General features: G+C 44.8%; 1 protein-coding gene across 2 annotated transcripts in view; it reads left to right on the forward strand.

Moving 5' to 3' along the window:
* The window catches only part of LOC122807054 (RING1 and YY1 binding protein), a 336,417-nt gene that overhangs the window by 278,123 nt on the left and 39,602 nt on the right, over positions 1-18,692 (forward strand). Inside the window, exon 4 of one of the 2 annotated variants that reach the window (XM_044077976.1) lies at positions 8,683-8,778. The exons of the other annotated variant lie outside the window; for it this stretch is intronic. Coding sequence (XP_043933911.1) covers positions 8,683-8,778 — 96 coding nt within the window. The remainder of the gene's footprint in view (positions 1-8,682; positions 8,779-18,692) is intronic. 2 annotated transcript variants of the gene reach the window in all.

An 18,692-nucleotide genomic window follows, 5' to 3' on the forward strand; every position in this document is an offset into this window, starting at 1 on the left:
CTCCGCCCTGTATGCTCCCCATGAGACCTGGCCCTGCATGAGTTGGGCCTCATGATGGTGAACTAGGAGCCAGACCATGTATCTGGACTCCTCAATGCCCCACCGCTGTGCTCGAAAGCAACGTCCCTCCCCTACTCCACTCATTCTGCCTGCAGGTGTATTCTACAATCGTTTATGCTGTGTATTCCCGCCTATGGGGCTTATATATGCCGATTTTCCCGCACATTTCTATAAGTACTGCTTTCATGGCTTAGTGGTTTAGTACCTTGACTCTAGTGCATGGTATCCTGGGTTCGAATCTGACCACTGATTTTTAATTTTCATGACTGTCTAGAAATGAGTTCAGGACCTATCAATCAAACATGCCAAAAGCACTTTTAAGCACTTAAAACCAAGTCTGCGCTCATTTGTGCGGAGCTCACGCATGCGCACCGGCGGTTAGCTTGTGGGTGCGGCGCGCCCCTCCGCGCAAACGGTGTGTGCTGGGTTAAACCTTAATTGGCTAGTAACACGCATGTTAAGCTAAGCACAGCTAGTTGCACACAGTTTGAGCCTGTTAAACCAGTGCTTAGCTACGGGCAAGCAATTTGCAGCCTTTGAAACACTACTCAGCTACTGGCACTCTGTCTCACAGCAGCTTAGCTATCAGTACATTTCTAAATATTTTTATTATTGTATTGCTTGAAAATATATGCTCCATTTCATTCCATTTTACAAAAGGAAATACTTTTACATTTGTACAATACTGTCAGGGGCATTTTTAGTGCTTATTTCCAAAAAAAAAAAAAAAAGGGTTGTTGTGTGGGCTCGAACCTTGTCTGCCTGCTCTTAAGCCGACAACTCTACCGCTATGCTATTACTTCTTGGCTTACTTTGCATATTTAGTTCTTGCAGTAGCAAACATTTACGGGGTTTTAAAAAAAATAAAACAGTTTTCATTTTCATTTTATAACATCTGTTCACTTTTTACATTGCTGGTCTGTGGGGGCATGTGTTGTGTAGTGTGTTTATTCACATTTCCATGGCCTCTCTCGTGGCTGTTTACTTTCTGCCATTCTAGACTTCCGGGGGCGTGTCCGCTTGCAGGGCTTAGCCTATGGACACGCCCCCTACTCTTACACGGACCGTGTAAGAGTTAGTGTGATTCAGCATGCCTCATGCATATGCATGACATGCTGACATCACACCGTTTAACTGCAGCCTCCGTGTAAGAGTTATAACTCTTACACGGAGGCTTCCTGAATTTGGCCCCATGTCTTTTGTATCCACTGTCAGGCTTTATTTAGCCTTGGGCAACGTGTGTACTAGAGAACTGTGTGAATTTTGATCCAAAGTCTTTTTCAGTCAGTTATTCTTTTGGGTTTCTGTTGTCGCTCTACCCCTTTGAGCCCCAAGCAGGAGGGGGCATACATTGGTGTCGTAACATATGCAGTCTGTCTTCACAAGATGCATACAATAGTCTTTTTCTGCTGCTACTACCTCCATATTATCTTAAGGATACTGTCCAAAAGGTTTCTGTGTCTTGTGTCTTCCTTGCCTGTACTTGAGTAGCCTGAACTTGAGTAGCCTATTGGCCCACCCAGCTATAATACTCCAACTTCCCAAGTGTGCTTCTAAAGTGTGTTTATTGGCAGGACAAGATGGATGCCCTGCATCTGCACCATTGGTCTGCTTGCAATTTTGAGTTGAGTTTAAGGACACACAAAAACTTTTCCGACAGTTTGTAGTGTGTGATGGTAGGTACATTAAAAAAATTAAAACACTGAAACCATTCTGTTATTGTATTGTTTTGTAATTGAATATTTTCTTTCTTGGTTTGTTTTAAGAAAAAAAAATCTTCCTTGTATATTTATAATTTAATATTTAAAATATTGTAGTTTTAGAAATGGTTGAATATCTGTCATTGACTATATGTTTCTAATTGTAAGCTTGTATGCATGTTATTTTAAAATATTCCATGTGGCAACATTCAGAACTGAACTTCTATATCATGATATACGAGTATCCTTTTCAAAGAATTAGTGCAACCCATAGGGTAGTAGTTCTGTAAAGTTGTGTGCGCGCATGCATGTTAAAAAAACAGGTACTGGGAATTGTGTGAAGGTCTCTGAGTAGTTGAGGTTAACTGTGGGCATGGTCATTGCAGATAAATGATATGGATGTTAGTTGAGGAATTGGGGTGGGATTGAAGTGAAGTGGGCTACACCTCCAGTGGTATGAATGAACCTACAGCATTTGTTCTGAAAAGTAGCATTTGGCATTGGAGTACATTTTTCAGTGGTGTGGAGCTGTAACATTTTACTTTGTATTTGAAGAGACCATGAGACAATATTCACATGAATACTACAACACTGTTTTGTGGTAGTAAGTCTTGATGTCCTTCAAGGATGCATCTGCAGTCCTAATATATGGGTTGTCCTGCCTCAGGCAGCCCTTCGGTCGGCCGGATTCCAAAGTCTGGGTCTGGCCTCGGCTGATGTCGCACTTCATCCAACGTCATAGCTGCTGTTTATTGGGTATAAAGGCATCAGCCGACGCCATTTTCCTCAGTCTTTCTTGCCGCGCGGTGCCCGAAGCAGAAGCTGTTCGCAAGTGCCGGTCGGTCAGATCCAGAGATTTCTACTACCGAAAACTTCTAAAAAGCTAAGTACCCCGTTGGGGACTCTTTCTTGCCTCAGCCGATGTCAGACAAAGTAAATAATTGTTTAACTTGTGGGAAACAAATACCTCATAAGGATTTCCACTCTTACTGCCTTCCTTGCTTAGGCCCAGACCACGACGTATCAGCTTGTCTAGCCTGTGCTTCCTTCAACCGACGGACACTTAGACGTCGGTCGGAGTTTGCAGAGGAGTTTTTTGGTCCCGCTTTTGCATACAAAATGCCGTCGGAGACTCCGACTACTCAATTAGCTAAAAAGCGCAAGGAAAAGAACCGACATTCGCGGCCCGCGGTTTCTGCTGAAACCACGGTTAGGCCAACCGCGAGTGTCTCGGTTTCAGCTGAAACAGAGTCCCCGATTCTTCCTTCGGCCGAAAGCATGCCTCCGATAGCCGAGGCCTCACAGAGCATGGCTGAATCTGCTACTGAATTTACTGCTACAGAAGCAGGCACCCAGGATTTGTCGGACACTATTCCCTTAGACATATCTACCCCTGCACGTGGGGCTGCTAGACCCCCTGCTTCTATGTCTATCAAGGCTTTTGCCAGGGATAAAGCAGCTAAATCTTCTAAGGCCTTACCTGCTAAAACTCCCTCACATAGGCCTACCTCTAGTTCCCAAATACTCAGCTTGGCTGAGGATCTCATTTCTTTGATCAGGGGATCCCAACCTCACCCAGACAGGGCCTCTCAGCCCCCTCCAGATAAGAGGCCTAGGACTGAACCCCCGGAACCTGTCTCTACAGACTATTCCTCGGATGACTCAGACATTTCAGACCCTCAGGAAGGCCCATATTCTCCTTATGAGGATTCTGATGCAGAAGACTCCATTCCTTCTGCTTCTCCCCCTGAAGAATTTTCCTTTGGGGAAACCTTGCATGCTATGAGGGAACACTTCCAATGGCAGGGCCAGGATTTTTCAGATTCAAGGAAAAGGCTAAGGACTTTTTTACACTTACCACAGCATAGGCCTTTAGCCATTCCTCCAGTACTAACAGTTGTTGATGATGCATATAATGATGCCTGTACTGCCCCTGATTCTCTTCCTCCGGCCCCTGCCAAGCCAGACAGATATTACAGGGTCCCGGACACACACTACCATTTGTATAAGGCTCCTGTTGCAGACCCTGAAACCATTTCACAGGGCCCTAAAGGTGTGGCAGCTGCCTCTGCCAAAAATCCTCTTCCCTTTGAAAGGGAATCTAGAGCATTAGAGAGATGGGGTAAAAAGGTTTATACTTCTGCTACTCTGTCGGCCAGGGCCTTGAACTGTCAATTTCACATGATTCAGTACCAGGAATTTTTGTTAGACCAGTTAAATAAAAAAACTGTCTTCTCCTGAACCTATAAGACCGCAAGTCCCTTCAGGATTTGGTACATAACTCTCAGCAGGTCAGTAACCATTTCTTAAAATGTGGCTATGATGCACTGGAGGCTTCCTTTAGATCAGCTATGACTGGAACAGTGATTCGAAGGCATGCCTGGTTAAAAGAACAATCCTTACCAGACCATGTTAAGTCAAAACTCCTAGATGCCCCCATGGAGAAACAAAGCTTGTTTGGCTCCCCTGCACAGAAGGTTCTAAAGAAGGTGGAAGAAAAAGCAAAATCTGTCCAAACAGTCAAGGATTTCTTACAGGTCCAACCTCCGAGGTTTAGCAGAAATTGGCCTTCGAAGAATTGGTTCATTTCCAGACAACTCCAGAGCGCAGAGAGGCAGAAATAGACGCCCAAGAGGCAGAGGTCAATCTAGGGGTGCCTTCAGGGGACGTCAGTGGCAACCTACCAACCAGAGAAGTACTGCCACAGATTCAACTACAACCACTTCCACAGGGCAGACACAATGACTTGGCTCTGGTTCCGCCTACCAGGGAACAACTGGAAGCACCCTTGGGCGGAAAGCTAGCCTTATTTTCCGACAACTGGCATTACATTACAGGAGACAAATGGACTTTACAAACAATAGACAAGGGCTACAGGTTTCACTTCCACACTCTACCAAAAAAGAGAGGAATGCCAAACCCTACCACCAAGCCAAAAAACAGACGCTCTAAGACAAATCAACAACCTACTAAGGATGAGAGCTATAGAAGAGGTACCACCTATGGAACAAGGCCAAGGATTTTACTCCAGGCTTTTCCTTGTACCAAGAAAAGAAAATCAATGGAGGCCTATTCTAGACTTGTCCGCACTGAACACATACCTCATTGTTCCAAAATTCAAAATGCTGACCCTCCAGCAGCTTCTTCCCATGCTGGGCAAGGAGTCTTGGCTGGTGACTCTAGATCTCAAGGAGGCATACCTGCACGTCCCTATACGACCAGATTGCAGAAGACACCTCAGATTTCTTGCAGGATCAGAGCATTATCAATTCTCAGCATTGCCCTTTGGCTTATCTACTGCGCCCAGAGTATTCACGAAATGCCTGGCTTCAGTAATTGCTCATTGCAGGCTTCAGGGAATTCAAATTTACCCTTACCTGGACGACTGCCTAATACAAGCGGACAACAAGGCAAAATTAACAAAAGATTTGGAAAATGTCATACAACTGTTGCAAGCCTTGGGATACACAGTCAACATGCAAAAGTCAAGACTAGTACCATCCCAAAGGATAACATTCTTGGGTGCAGAACTGGATACATCAACTCAAATGGCTTTTCTCACAGAAGAAAAACAAAAGCAACTACCAGTCTACTTCATGACATTAACAACACAAACTCAGCTTACTCAAGGAAAGTCCTGCAAGCCCTGGGTTACATGGCATCCTGCATAATATTGATTCCGCATGCCAGGCTGCATATGAGAAAGCTACAATGGTACTTAAGGAATATATGGTCTCAACACAAGCACAGTCTAGAAGCCCAGATTCCAATAATTCCATGCCTGAAGCACGAATTCCTGTGGTGGGCTCAGGCCTGTCAGTTAAACAGAGGCTTGCCTTTCCACAAACCTCATCCAAGCCAAACCATCACCACGGATGCCTCAGACCTAGGCTGGGGGGCACACATGGTGGACAAGTGTATACAAGGCCTATGGACCCAAGACCAGCTGAATCTACACATAAATCTAAAAGGAAATGCTGGCAGTGAAACATGCGATCCAGGCATTCAGACCACTCCTTCAACAGGGTCATCTGCTGATAAGGACGGACAATACCACAGGCATGTGATACATCAACAAACAGGGAGGTACACATTCATATCCTCTATGCCGGATGGCAATGGACCTGTGGAATGTGGCCCTGAATCTCAACATTCAACTTCAGGCCAGATTTGTACCAGGAAAAGAAAATTCTCTAGCAGACACCTTAAGCAGAACTACCACGGATGCTCACGAATGGATGCTGCATCCAGATATCTTCAAAGCCATAACAAAGAAATGGGGACTACTAGAGATAGACCTGTTCGCCTCCCCACACAACCACCAATTGAAGAAATTCTGCACAAGAGCATACCACCCACTTGCTTGGAGGGTGGACTCCCTTTCCTTCAGCTGGAAAAACCTGACAGCATATGCATTTCCACCCCTTCCCTTGATGTACAAAGTTCTACTGAAGATCAGAGAGGATCAGCCAAGGGTAATCCTGATAGCTCCAGACTGGCCGAGGCAACATTGGTACCCGCTACTGAGAAGCATGTCTCGGACACACTACCTCTATGTCCCTTACGTCTAACACAGGACAACTACAAGATCCTACATCCAAACTTGAAAACACTGCAGCTAGCTGCTTGGAATATTGCATAAAACAAAATAACCCAGGTTTATCTCAGAGGGTTAAGGACATTATCCTGGAGGCACGCAGACCCTCCACAAGGAAAACTTATTCAGCCAAGTGGAAAAGATACATCATTTGGAGTGCAGCAAAGGGAGAAAATGTCTCATTGGCAAACATAGCACACATCCTGGAATATTTAGCAGAACTGTTCCACAATGGCCTGTCCTACTCTTCCATTAAGATTCATGCATCAGCAATTTCAGCAGAATACAACATGGATCCTCCTGTCTTCTCTCATCCTCTACTCAGGCAGTTCTTTAGAGGAATCAAAAATGTAAAACCTCCAAGGAAACCACCTTTACCTACATGGGATCTCAACTTTGTGCTGGAAAAGTTAACACTTCCCCCTTTTGAACCAGCAGCAACAGCAGAATTACAGTTCTTGTCTTGGAAAACTGCTTTCCTGCTAGCAATCACTTCAGCAAGAAGGGTATCTGAGTTACAGGCATTAATGGAAGTACAACCCTTCCTTATCTTCCATCAGGATAGCGTCTCTCTGAGAACTAACCCTACCTTTATGCCAAAAGTGGTCTCCAGAGTATCATTGAGCCAAGCGATTCATTTACCTACATTCTTCCCCAACCCACAGAACAGGGGGGAAAGACTGCTACATACCTTGGATGTGCACAGACAATTATGCTACTGTCTGGACAGAACTAAGACCAACAGAAAAACTGACCAGCTTATGGTAGCATATGCAACAGGAATGCAAGGAAAGGCAATTTCAAAACAGACCATCTCAAAATGGATAGGAAATTGCATTCGATTTTGCTACTCTTTTCATGGAAGGACAACTCCTGAAAATATCAGACCTCATTCCACACGAGCTACAGCCACCACTACAGCTTTCCAACGAGGAGTGGCTACCAAAGACATTTTAGAAGCTGCTACTTGGAGCTCCATGCATACATTTGCCAAGCATTATAATCTTCCCTTATACTCTAGATCCCGAGCAGGTTTTGCAACTGCTGTTTTGCAAGGGATCTTAACTACACCATCTTTATCTTAGTGCCTCCTCCCCCAGTTTGGCTATGGTATTCTACCCATATGTTAGGACTGCAGATGCATCCTTGAAGGACATAGTACAGTTTTGTACCTAAATGTAGATGTCAGATAGGTATGCATCTGCAGTCAGGATTACCCACCCTCCTTCCCCTCTGTGGTATTCCTAGGGTATTTACCCCTCTTTTAGCTAGCTGGGGGAATCTATTATGGTGTATTTGTTTGTATATATGTATATATATGTTTTTATATTGTTTGCTCTCTACTGTTTGGAATTATTTGCATTTATCCAAATTTAGCCTTCCTAGAGGGCACCTGGCATCTGGGGCAAGAAACACTGAGGAAAATGGCGTCTGCTGATGCCTTTATACCCAATAAACAGCAGCTATGACGTCGGGTGAAGTGCGACATCAGCCGAGGCCAGACCCAGACTTTGGAATCTGGCCGACCGAAGGGCTGCCTGAGGCAGGACAACCCATATATTAGGACTGCAGAGGCATACCTATCGGACATCTACATTTATGGTAGGTACAAAACTGTACTTTCTACAGTATGCAAACTATACTAGTTTGTCTGGAGTTGTGACATGGTCCAGGGGAGGGAGGACAAGTGAAACTGTGGCAATTTGCATTGTACTTTATTTTAGTGACAGAGGAGTAACAGAAACTGTTGCCAAAAAAAAAAAAAGTCCATACTGTTGGCAAGAGATGCTCGACACTTGGTTGCATGTCGTTTGGTCATCTACAAAATGATCAGGGCCAGAGCAGTGAAAATGTGAAGTAGAAAAAAGGAAACAGATGTCATTAAATGGTGCAAGAAGATTTTGACAGAAGTTGTAACAGCAGTCAAATGAACAAGATGCGTGTACAGAGGTGACATATTTCAAAAATGCTAAAAGGTGATTGGTAACATTAGAAAATTGTGGATAGGTTGCATGATTCTGGTTTATAACAAGTCAGTATTCTCAGTTTTACTTTTTATTGGCTTTGTGCAGTATTATCTGCCTGATGCTTTTAACGTTTGGCCAGGTTTGTTTTAATTTCTGAGGGCCATTTGCTTTTGTGACTTGGGAGTTAGAAACATTAAAGTTGGAATGCTGCATGTGAAACCTTTTTACTGACAAGCATTTACGATAAATAAATAAAAAGCCTCTTTTATAGACTAGCAGACTTACTGCTCTTATGGTCAACTTGTAAAACCAGTATGGGATTTTTTTATTATGATTGTTATGATGCATTCCTTCACAGACCCAAGTCCGATATACATTCAGGTCCGATGAGCGAAGCAAACAATGTGCAGTTGGGGAATGCAACAACAAAGACAAATGATTCACTCTCTTCACGGTAAGTTATGCTTTAATGTAAATAAGCATTGGTAGGCAGTCGGGCATGAAATGTTCAGTAATGCCGAAGCTTATCCTAGATGCACTGAATATTTAATATGCAAAATATTTGCTAACATTGCATGTTTTAAAAATGCAAATGACTTGTTCAATTGGAATGATGCTTTCTGAATTGTCAGTTTACTTTTTTACTATTAACTATGTAACATTTGATCTGATGTTGTCAATCTTCACATAATCCTTGACTGTGGGGTTTAGTATCAGAGCCAACTCAGCTGTTATTGCAGCTCGCACTTTCCAAAACTTTTGAGCTAGGCTCTACCCATAATGCTCCTCACCAAAATACCTCAGATCTCATTTGCCACTTCATAGTGCAAGTAGCGTTCACTCCACCCCTTGAGCTTTGGTGTTTCTTCTAGCACTGTGAGTTAGGTTTTTTTATGATCTAACTTTTAAATCCTGTTCCTTGCTTCTGTCTTTTCTACCCACTCCTCTAGTTTTTCTTGGGTGTGTGTGCAAGTGTGTTTTTCCCTCTCCCTTACCATTAGGTACTCTTGAGGTACCATCATTGGTACTTATCCCTCCCTTTTACCGTTGGGTAACCTCCTTTTACCATCATTGATATTTTCCTTCTTTTCTTCTATTCAAAAAAAAAAAAGGAAAAAACCCTCTTCTTAGTCCATCTGTGACCGTGTGTGTGTATTTTGTGCGTCTTAGGTGGCCTTAGGTTTTCTTCATGGCTGACAAATCCTCTGAAGGCACCTCTGATTTCAAGAGGTGTCAGAAATGTGAAAGAAAAATGCCAAATTCAAATGGACACACCTTTTGTGAGTATTGTCTTGGTGCTGTCCATCTTCAGGAAGATTGTGCCACCTGTCACGGATTCAGTACTAGAACCCTGATAGAGCGCAAAAATAAGCTTATACTTAAAGGACTTTTGAAATCTGATTTTGAAGAGACCATCTCTGGTTCCAAGACAGAAGCCAGTTTCTCTTCCTCTTCAAACCAAAAAAGTGCACTCATTCTGTTCCGATGGCTTCCTCAGAACCACCTTCAAAATTGGCCATCTCCCATGGTGCCAATAGTCTCTTCGACACCGGTGGGAAGGATGCTCTTCCCTCAACTCCAACCTCTTCAGCACCGGTATCATTGCAAACAAATCTTCCTTGGGTACCGAAGGATCACTCCGTACCAAAGGAGCCTCAGATGATAATTTTACCACAGACAATCCTGTTCACCCTTGATTGACCCATTTGCGGACCGTCCTCCGAGCCCGTTATGGAGAGACTGCCTTCAGGGTCTCTATTGGCCTCCTCTATTCGGTCCATGAAGAGCCTATCTGAGTCCGACATTGAGACTGGTGGATCAGCTCTTTTCGGCGAAAGGATTACCTCCATCCTCGGTTCCTAGCCTTGTTAGTTCTGGATCCCTGCCTTCTTCTACACCCATGTGAATTCCTACTTGGAGTCCAACCTAGATTTCGGAGCCCCTGGTGCTGACCATCCCAGCTTCAACCGTTTTGGTGCTGGTCAGAACTCCTTCTCCAGCACCGTTAGTTACCCTGAGTTCTTCAGTTTTGTCGAAATCAGAGATCTCCTGGGGTCAGGGCATCGTTGACTGTTCTGAGGGGGCAGGGTTTGACTGTGACACTTTCAAAGCCATCCATGCTCCTTGGGGCATTGGCATATATAAGTTCGACCCTGGCTTCTGCTTCGGAGGTGGCATCCTCAGTGCAGGGTAGGACCACGGTTCTGAAGGAGTCTGTTTCACTTTCGGGCACCAACCCTTCTATGGGGGGCCTGCTTTCCAGGCTATGGAGAGGGCCTTGTCCATTGTAAACACAGTCTGTGCCATCCCTGTCAGGCCAAACAACTTGTCCATCCCCTTGACCGGAGCTTCCCCCAGTCTCTTCCCTGGGACAGAGGGCACAAAAGCCTCAAGAGCAAGCCACCTCAGTTATATTGTCTTAAGGTACTTCTCTGGAACACCCCACTGAAGAGGTACCTTCGAAGAAAAAGTGCAAGAGGAAGCACTGGACTCCCCTGTAGAGTCCTTCACAGAAGATACCGATTTCAATGAAGGAGAAGGTTCCCCCAAATCAGTCACCCCCTGAAAATGTTTCCTTCGGGGATATCCTAGAAATTCTGAAATAGAGGGGTGGCTGGACTATCCTCCAAACTTCCTCAGAGGAAATCTGTATACCTAGAGGCATTTTGCGCCCAGCCCTCTTAACTCTTGGATCTCACCACCCGCTGACTATCTTATTAAACTGCTTGCCCAGTTGGCATGGAAAATTCCTGACTCTATTGAGCCGATCCCTAAGAACACCGACCAGATTCTCTCTGCCCCAAAAGATGAACAACACTGGGCGCAGGGTATTCCTGTTGACACCGCAGTGGTAGCGGCAACCACTAAAAATGAACTTGCCAAGGAAAGGCCAACTATCTATCCTCCTAACAAGGAGTCTTGGACGAAGGATAGTTTTGGGAAGCGCGTATACACTTCATCGACCTTTGCTCTCAGGTCCTTGAATTATATGGAGCATTTTACTAGGCTTCAGAGAGATCTGATTAAAGAACTTTCAGATATTCTTACAGGAGCAGTAGCTGAAGGGATTCGAGAAAAGGTTGCTTCTCAGCTCAGCTTGAATCCATTTCCAGTTCGTCCATGAGGCTAATTGCTCATGCAGCCGAAGGGGCGACAAGAGCAGCAGGTTCAGGCATAGCCATCACGGGACTCCCCTGGATGCGCTTATGTGACTTCGCGGAGCCATTTAAGTTTTGTTTCATCAGTGCTCCATTTAACGGATCATCCCTGTTTGGCCCCAAGGTTAGAGACTCTAGCCAGATGTGAGAAAGATGGGAAGACCCTTTCTGCCATGGGTGTATGCGTCTCCACTCCTCAACGGCCCTATTCCAGGAACCAGAGAAGTGGGAGGTTATGGTTCAAAAAGACCCAAGGACCATTCCAGGACTCTAGTGGCAATGACTTCCCCCGGGGCAGAGGTGGAAGTAATAATGGCAGACTACATCCAATCGGCAAGAATGGCCCATAGAACTAGGGTTCCAGAGACTGACTCTCTGGTAAACCCCTACCAGTGCTTCCAAAAGGAATCCCAATTGCCTTCCTGTGGAGGCAGTCAGGGAACAGTTATCCTCGCACCAATCTGCCTTGCTAGAAATGACAATGGACACATGGGTGCAGGGGATTATTTCCAGAGGTTGCAATATTTCCCTTCTAAAGAAACCAAAAAGACAAAGAATGCGATATGTTCCACCAAGTTACAGGGAGACAGCAGTCTTGGAAATTCAAAAACTGCTCGACAAAAGAGTCATCCAGGCAGTTCTGCCAGACCAGAGACGATCCGGAATTTACTCTAGATTCTATTTAGTGCCAAAGAAAACAGGGGACTGGATAGTGGTCTTAGATCTCAGTCAGTTGAACAAATCAGTTCAACAAACCAGTTTCTGGACGGTCTTGGTTCAGTCAATACTTCTATACTTGGAAAAATACAGTTGGATGTGCTCAGTAGATCTTCAGCATGTGTATTATCATATTAAAATGGACAAGCACTCCAGAAAACTCCTGCACTTCCGGCTGGGAGCTAGTCACTATCAGTTCAGAGCACCGCCCTTTGGTCCCACCACACCTCCCCCCAGGGTGTTTACCAAATGGTTGGCAGTGGTAGCGGCACATCTCAGACTGCTAGGATTCCGAATGTTTCCATATCTAGACAACTGGCCCCTTACCACGTCCACCAGGTGTCAACTCGTAAAGGCATGAGACTACACTCTTCATCCTTGTTCCAGCTTAGGAATTGCTATAAATAACGAAAAATCCCATCTGGAACCATCACAACAACTGGAATTCATTGGATCTGTGCTAGACACAGTCACAGGCTTTGCATCACTTCCCCTAGAAAGACTCAAAAGGATCAGATTACAAGTGAGCCAAAGTGCAAGAAAGTAACAGCGAGACTCATTCTACAAAAACTGTAGGGGCGATGGCAGTCTCTATCACTCTAGTTCCTCTGGCCAGGTACCACATGCAAATTCTTCAATGGCTTCTGGCCTCCCAGTGGTCCCTGTTGGATCAGCCAGTGTCCCATCTGATTACGATCACCAATCATTGCAAAGAAGACTTGAGTTCATGGCTCCATTCCAGCAAAATCTTGTCTGGCCATCCCTTTGTTCCTCCTAAACCCCAAGCCATAGTGACCACGGATGCATCCCAGAAAGGGGGGGGCATTATCCTGGAAAAGACCATCCAAGGCACTTGGTCCCAGCTGGAGGCCAACTTGCATATCAGCATTCTAGAGATGAAGGCGGTGCTCTTAGTGTTGCAAGCATTTCAGGATACCCTCCCTTTTTGAACAGTTGCAGTTCAAACAGACATGTCAGTCGTCTGGTATATCAACAAACAAGGATGAACCAGGTCATATATACTCTTTGTCAAGAAGCTCTTGGAGTCTGGCAATGGGTGATTTCCTCCAACTGCTTTCTAATGGCAAGGTACATTCCAGGGAGCTTCAGTGTAATTGCGGGCAAATTGAGCAGAACCTTCTCATGCCTCACCAGTGATATCTCAATCCATTGGTGGTGGGAAAGATTCTACCACTGGGGCCAACCTTGCTACGACCCGTTTGCAATCCCCTCTGATCAACAAGTGCAGCAGTTACATTGCCCTAAACCCCCCTCATTCAGAGACGCTCTCCTTCATGATTGGCCCCCTGGTCTACTGTACACCTTTCCCCTAATTCCTCTAATATGTCAGTTTCTAAAGAAAGCCAACAGGTCAGAGAACAGAGAAATCATCATTCTGACCTTGACAAATCTGGTTTCCCTTTCTTTGGCCTCATCTACTGCAGAAACCGTGGATACTGGGCCCAACTCCAGATATGTGGTTCATCTGAATCTTCAGCCTCTCAAGCTCACTGCATGACTTCTCCAGTTCCCGTGATAGCCGGGGATTTTTCCCTCTCTTCCCCAGTCCAACACATCATTCTGACCCACCACAAACCTTCGGCTAGAATATTGGATCATAAATGGCTAAAATTTGCTAAATGGTCGCTTGACTGTAATATTGACCCATATGCAGCACCTGTAGACCAATTTTACACTTTTTAGCCTTACTCTGAGTTTGGCTCATCAGCTTCTATGACTCGGGTACATCTTGCTGCAATGTCTAACTTCCGTATTGATTTCAGCTGGTCATCACTGATGTCAGGTAAACTTTGTAAAGCCTTTTTGAAAGGAACCCTAATCCTTAGGCCTCCATTTAAAGAACCCTCTGCTTCATGGGATTTGCATTTGGTACTGCAGTTTCATGTTTCTGCCCCCTGTGAACCATCAGCAACTTGTTAAAGTTCTTGTCCTGGAAAACCTTATTTTTGATGGCTATCACTTTGGCCCGGAGAATATGGGAAAATTAAGCCTTGTCCTGCAAACCCCCATTTGATATATCATAAGGACAGGGTCTCCCTCAGGACAAATCCATCCTTTTTGCCAAAGGTTGTATCAAATATCAATCGATCCTTACATCTCCCCGTTTTTTGGGGTTTTTTTACTAATTTTTCCAATGACTGGGAGTACTTTCTACGCTTACTAGACATATACAGACAGTTACGTTTTTACCTTCACAGAACAAAGGACATTAGAAAATCTGACCAACTGTTTACACCCTTTTCTACAGTCTCTTTAGACAATCCATTGTCTAGGGTTACCTTGGCGAAGTGGCTTAAGGACTGTATCACTTTTGTTTACAACAAAAAGGGTCTCCACCCACCACTTCCTGTGAAAGCACATTCAACAAGAGCTATAGCAGCTTCTGCAGTTTTTCATGCTAGAGCTTCCTTGGATGATATTTGTGTAGCAGCTACATGGGCATCTCCTTTATTACTCATTAAACTGGACCAGGTCTCTAGGGGACGTGTATCATTCGACTCAGTGGTGCTCAGGAATATTCTTCCTGTGAGACCCCCCCAAGATTCAGGTAGCTAGGGACTCTGTCCCACAGTTAAGGATTATGTGAAGATTGACAACATCAGATAAAGAAGTTGTCTTGCCATAATGTTCCATCTGTGTTATTAATCTTCTTAATCCTTGGCATTTCCACCCTCCTTCCCCCCGGCCTTTAGAACTTTTGTTGAACTGAATATTCCCAAAGACTGGCTTCATAATAGGGACACAGATATGGTCTCTTACCTAGTACTTCTTGCCTGTCGCTATTATATGCAAACTCGATGTAAGGTATTTTGGTGAAGAGCATTATGGGCAGAGCCTAGCTCGAGAGTTTTGGAAGGCATGAGCTGGAATAATGGCTGAGTTGGTTCCAAGGCTCACAACCAAACCGCACAGTCAAGGATTAGTGAAGATCGACAGCACAGATGGAACGTTATGGTAAGACATAACTTCTATGTCACTAAAATTAAATGTCAGAATCATTTTATGTACTGTAAGTATTTTTACAAGCTCATAAATGTTAACAATTTTCAACATTTTGATTTTTCTTTTGTTAGCTCCATGGAGTTGAGTGGCCTAAAACTAGGGTTACCACCTGTCCTACTTTGTGAGGGACAGTCCCTCTTTGGGCAGTTGTGTCTTGCAAAGAAATTGAAAAAATGGCAAATGTCCTGAGATTTTAGGACAAAATTATTTCCTATAGTTCATGTAATAGTTGCATAAAACAGTTATTCTGTATCTGAAACACCTAAATGTTTCTAAGAAACAGAATTAGCAACTAAAATGCTACAAGAATAAGCATTTATTCAGGCAAAAAAGTGAAGTTCTGTCCTTTGTACCGGCCGTGGGTATGTTTCGCACTGCAAAATCTGAAGTTTGTACCAAAAATGTCCCACTTTAGGCATTTGAAAAGGTGGTGTTTTTAGTGGTTAGAGGATGTCCTTCATGGATGCATCTGCAGTCATAACAAATGGGTTGTCCTGTCGTCAGGCAGCCCTTTGGTCGGCCGGATTCCAAAGTCTGGGTCCGGCTTCGGCTGATGTCGCACTCCACCCGACGTCATCTCTGCTGGTCTTCGGGTATAAAGGCATCAGCCGACGCCATTTTCCTCAGTCTTTCTTGCCGCGTGGCGCCAAGCAGAAGCTGTTCGCAAGTGCCGGTCGGTCAGATCCAGAGATTACTACTACCGAATACTACTTCAAGACTTCTAAAAAGCTAAGTACCCCGTTGGGGACCCTTTCTTGCCTCAGCCGATGTCAGAAAAAGTCAACAACTGTTTAACTTGTGGGAAACAAATACCTCATAAAGATTTCCACTCTTACTGTCTGCCTTGCTTAGGCCCAGACCACGACGTAGCAGCCTGTTCGGCCTGTGCTTCCTTCAACCGACAAACGCTTAGGCGTCGGTCGGAGTTTGCTGAACAGTTTTTCGGCTCAGATTTTGCGTACATTATGCCGTCGGATCCTCCGACTACCCAAATAGTTAAAAAACGCAAAGAAAAAGACCGACACTCGCGGTCCGCGGTTTCGGCGAAACCACGGTTAAGCAAGCATGAGTGTCTCGGTTTCGGCCGAAACCAAGAAAACTGGTCAATCTTCAGCCGAATCCATGACTACTACTGAGGCTCCTGCTACCTTATCTGAATCAGCCTCAGAAATTTTGCCTACAACCGTGGTTCCTACTGATCTATCAGACACCTTCACCTTGGATATCTCTACCCCAGCACGTGGTGCTGCTAGGCCTCCTGCAGCCATGTCTATTAAGGCCTTTGCCAGGGCTAAAGCAGCCAAATCAGCTAAATCAGTGCCTGTTAAACCACCCTCACTCAGGCCCACTTCTAGTTCACAAATGCTTACTCTGGCAGAAGATTTAATATCCTTAATTAGGGGATCCCAATCTCACTCAGACAGGGCCTCTCAGCCCCCAGAAAAGAGACCTAGAGCAGAGCCCCGAGCGTGTGGCCTCTGATGATTCTGCGGATGACTCAGACATTACAGACCAGCCAGAGGCTCCTTTTTCCAATTATGAAGATTCAGATGCTGAAGAATCCATTCCAGCTGCCTCTCCACCAGAGGAATTCTCCTTTGGGGAAACCTTACATGCCATGAGAGAACAATTCCAATGGCAGGGACAAGATTTCTCAGATTCAAGAAAAGGCTTAGGACTTTTCTGCACTTACCACAACATAGGCCCTTAGCTATACCTCCTGTCCTATCTGTTGTGGACGATGCATTTAATGATGTCTGCACTGCACCTGATTCTTTACCTCCAGCCCCTGCCAAACCAGATAGATTTTACAGGGTGCCAGACACTCATCACCACCTATACAAGGCCCCACTTGCAGACCCCAAAACTATATCCCAGGGGCCTAAGGCAGTAGCCTCGACCACAGCAAAAACCTATTCCCTCTGAAAGGGAATCCAGGTCCTTAGAGAGATGGGGAAAAAGTCTACACCTCTGCTACTCTCTCAGCTAGAGCTTTAAACTGTCAGTTTCACATGATCCAATACCAAGAGTTTATGCTTGATCAGTTAATTAAAAGCTGTCCTCTGATGAATCTTTAGATAAGAAATATGTATTAGAAATGGTGAATAACATCCAGCAGGTTAGTAACCATTCTTTAAAATGTGGCTATGATGCACTGGAGGCTTCATTTAGATCAGCCATGACTGGCACAGTGATAAGAAGGCATGCATGGTTGAAAGAACAGGTCTTGCCGGATCATGTTAAAGTTAAGCTATTGGATGCTCCTATGGATAAGGCCAGTCTATTTGGGGAACCTGCCCAGCAGGTAATGAAGAAAATGGAAGAGAAGGCAAAATCTGTACAAACAGTTAAAGATTTCCTACAGGTTCAGCCCCCAAGGTTTAGCAGGAACTGGCCTGCCAAAAATTGGTCCTTTCCTGACTCCACAAGATCCCAAAGGGGCAGGAACAGACGCTCTAGGGGCAGAAATCAATCCAGAGGAGGTGCCTACAGAGGACGGCAGTGGCAAGGCAATAACCGAGGCACGGACGCAACCACTGCCACTGCAACAGGACAATCACAGTGACTTGGCCCTGACTACGCCTACCAGGGAGCAAATGGCAGCACCATTAGGCAGAAAGTTAGCCTTATTCTCGAAAAATTGGCACTATATTACAAAAGACAAGTGGATTTTGCAAACCATAGACCAAGGCTACCGGTTCCACTTCCACACTTTACCAGTAAAAAGAGGAATGCCAAACCTGCCCCCAAATCAAAAAATAGAAGCCCTGCACCAGACAGCAGAATTAATAAAGATGAGAGCTGTGGAAAGGGTACCAATAACAGAACAAGGCAAAGGATTCTACTCCAGACTCTTCCTAGTACCAAGAAAAGAAAAAACTGGAGACCTATTCTCGACCTGTCCATCTTAAACACATACATCATTGTCCCAAAATTCAAAATGCTGACCCTACAGCAACTTCTTCCCATGCTGGGCAAGGAGTGTTGGCTGGTAACTCTAGATCTCAAGGAGGCCTACCTGCACGTCCCCATTCGACCAAATTGCAGAAGATACCTCAGATTTCTTGCAGGATCAGAGCATTATCAATTCTCAGCATTGCCCTTTGGCTTATCTACTGCCCAGAGTATTCACAAAATGCCTGGCATCAGTAATCGCTCACTGCAGAGTACAGGGAATCCAAATTTATCCATACCTGGACGACTGCCTGTTACAAGCGGACAACAAAAGCAAGCTGACAACAGATTTACAAAGGGTCATTTACTTGCTACAAGCCCTGGGATACACAGTCAATTTTCAAAAGTCAAGACTGATACCATCCCAGACAAGAACTTTCTTGGGCGGAATTGGACACAGTAAAACAGATGGCATTCCTAACTGCAGAAAACAAAAAGAACTCCCTCTTTACTTCTTGGCATTAACAAAGCAGAACAAACTAACAGCAAGAAAAGTTCTGCAGGCCTTGGGCTT

The sequence above is a fragment of the Protopterus annectens genome, chromosome 7.part0 (assembly GCF_019279795.1).
Source record: "Protopterus annectens isolate FY-2018-M chromosome 7.part0, PAN1.0, whole genome shotgun sequence".
NCBI classification, from domain to species: Eukaryota; Metazoa; Chordata; order Ceratodontiformes; family Protopteridae; genus Protopterus; species Protopterus annectens.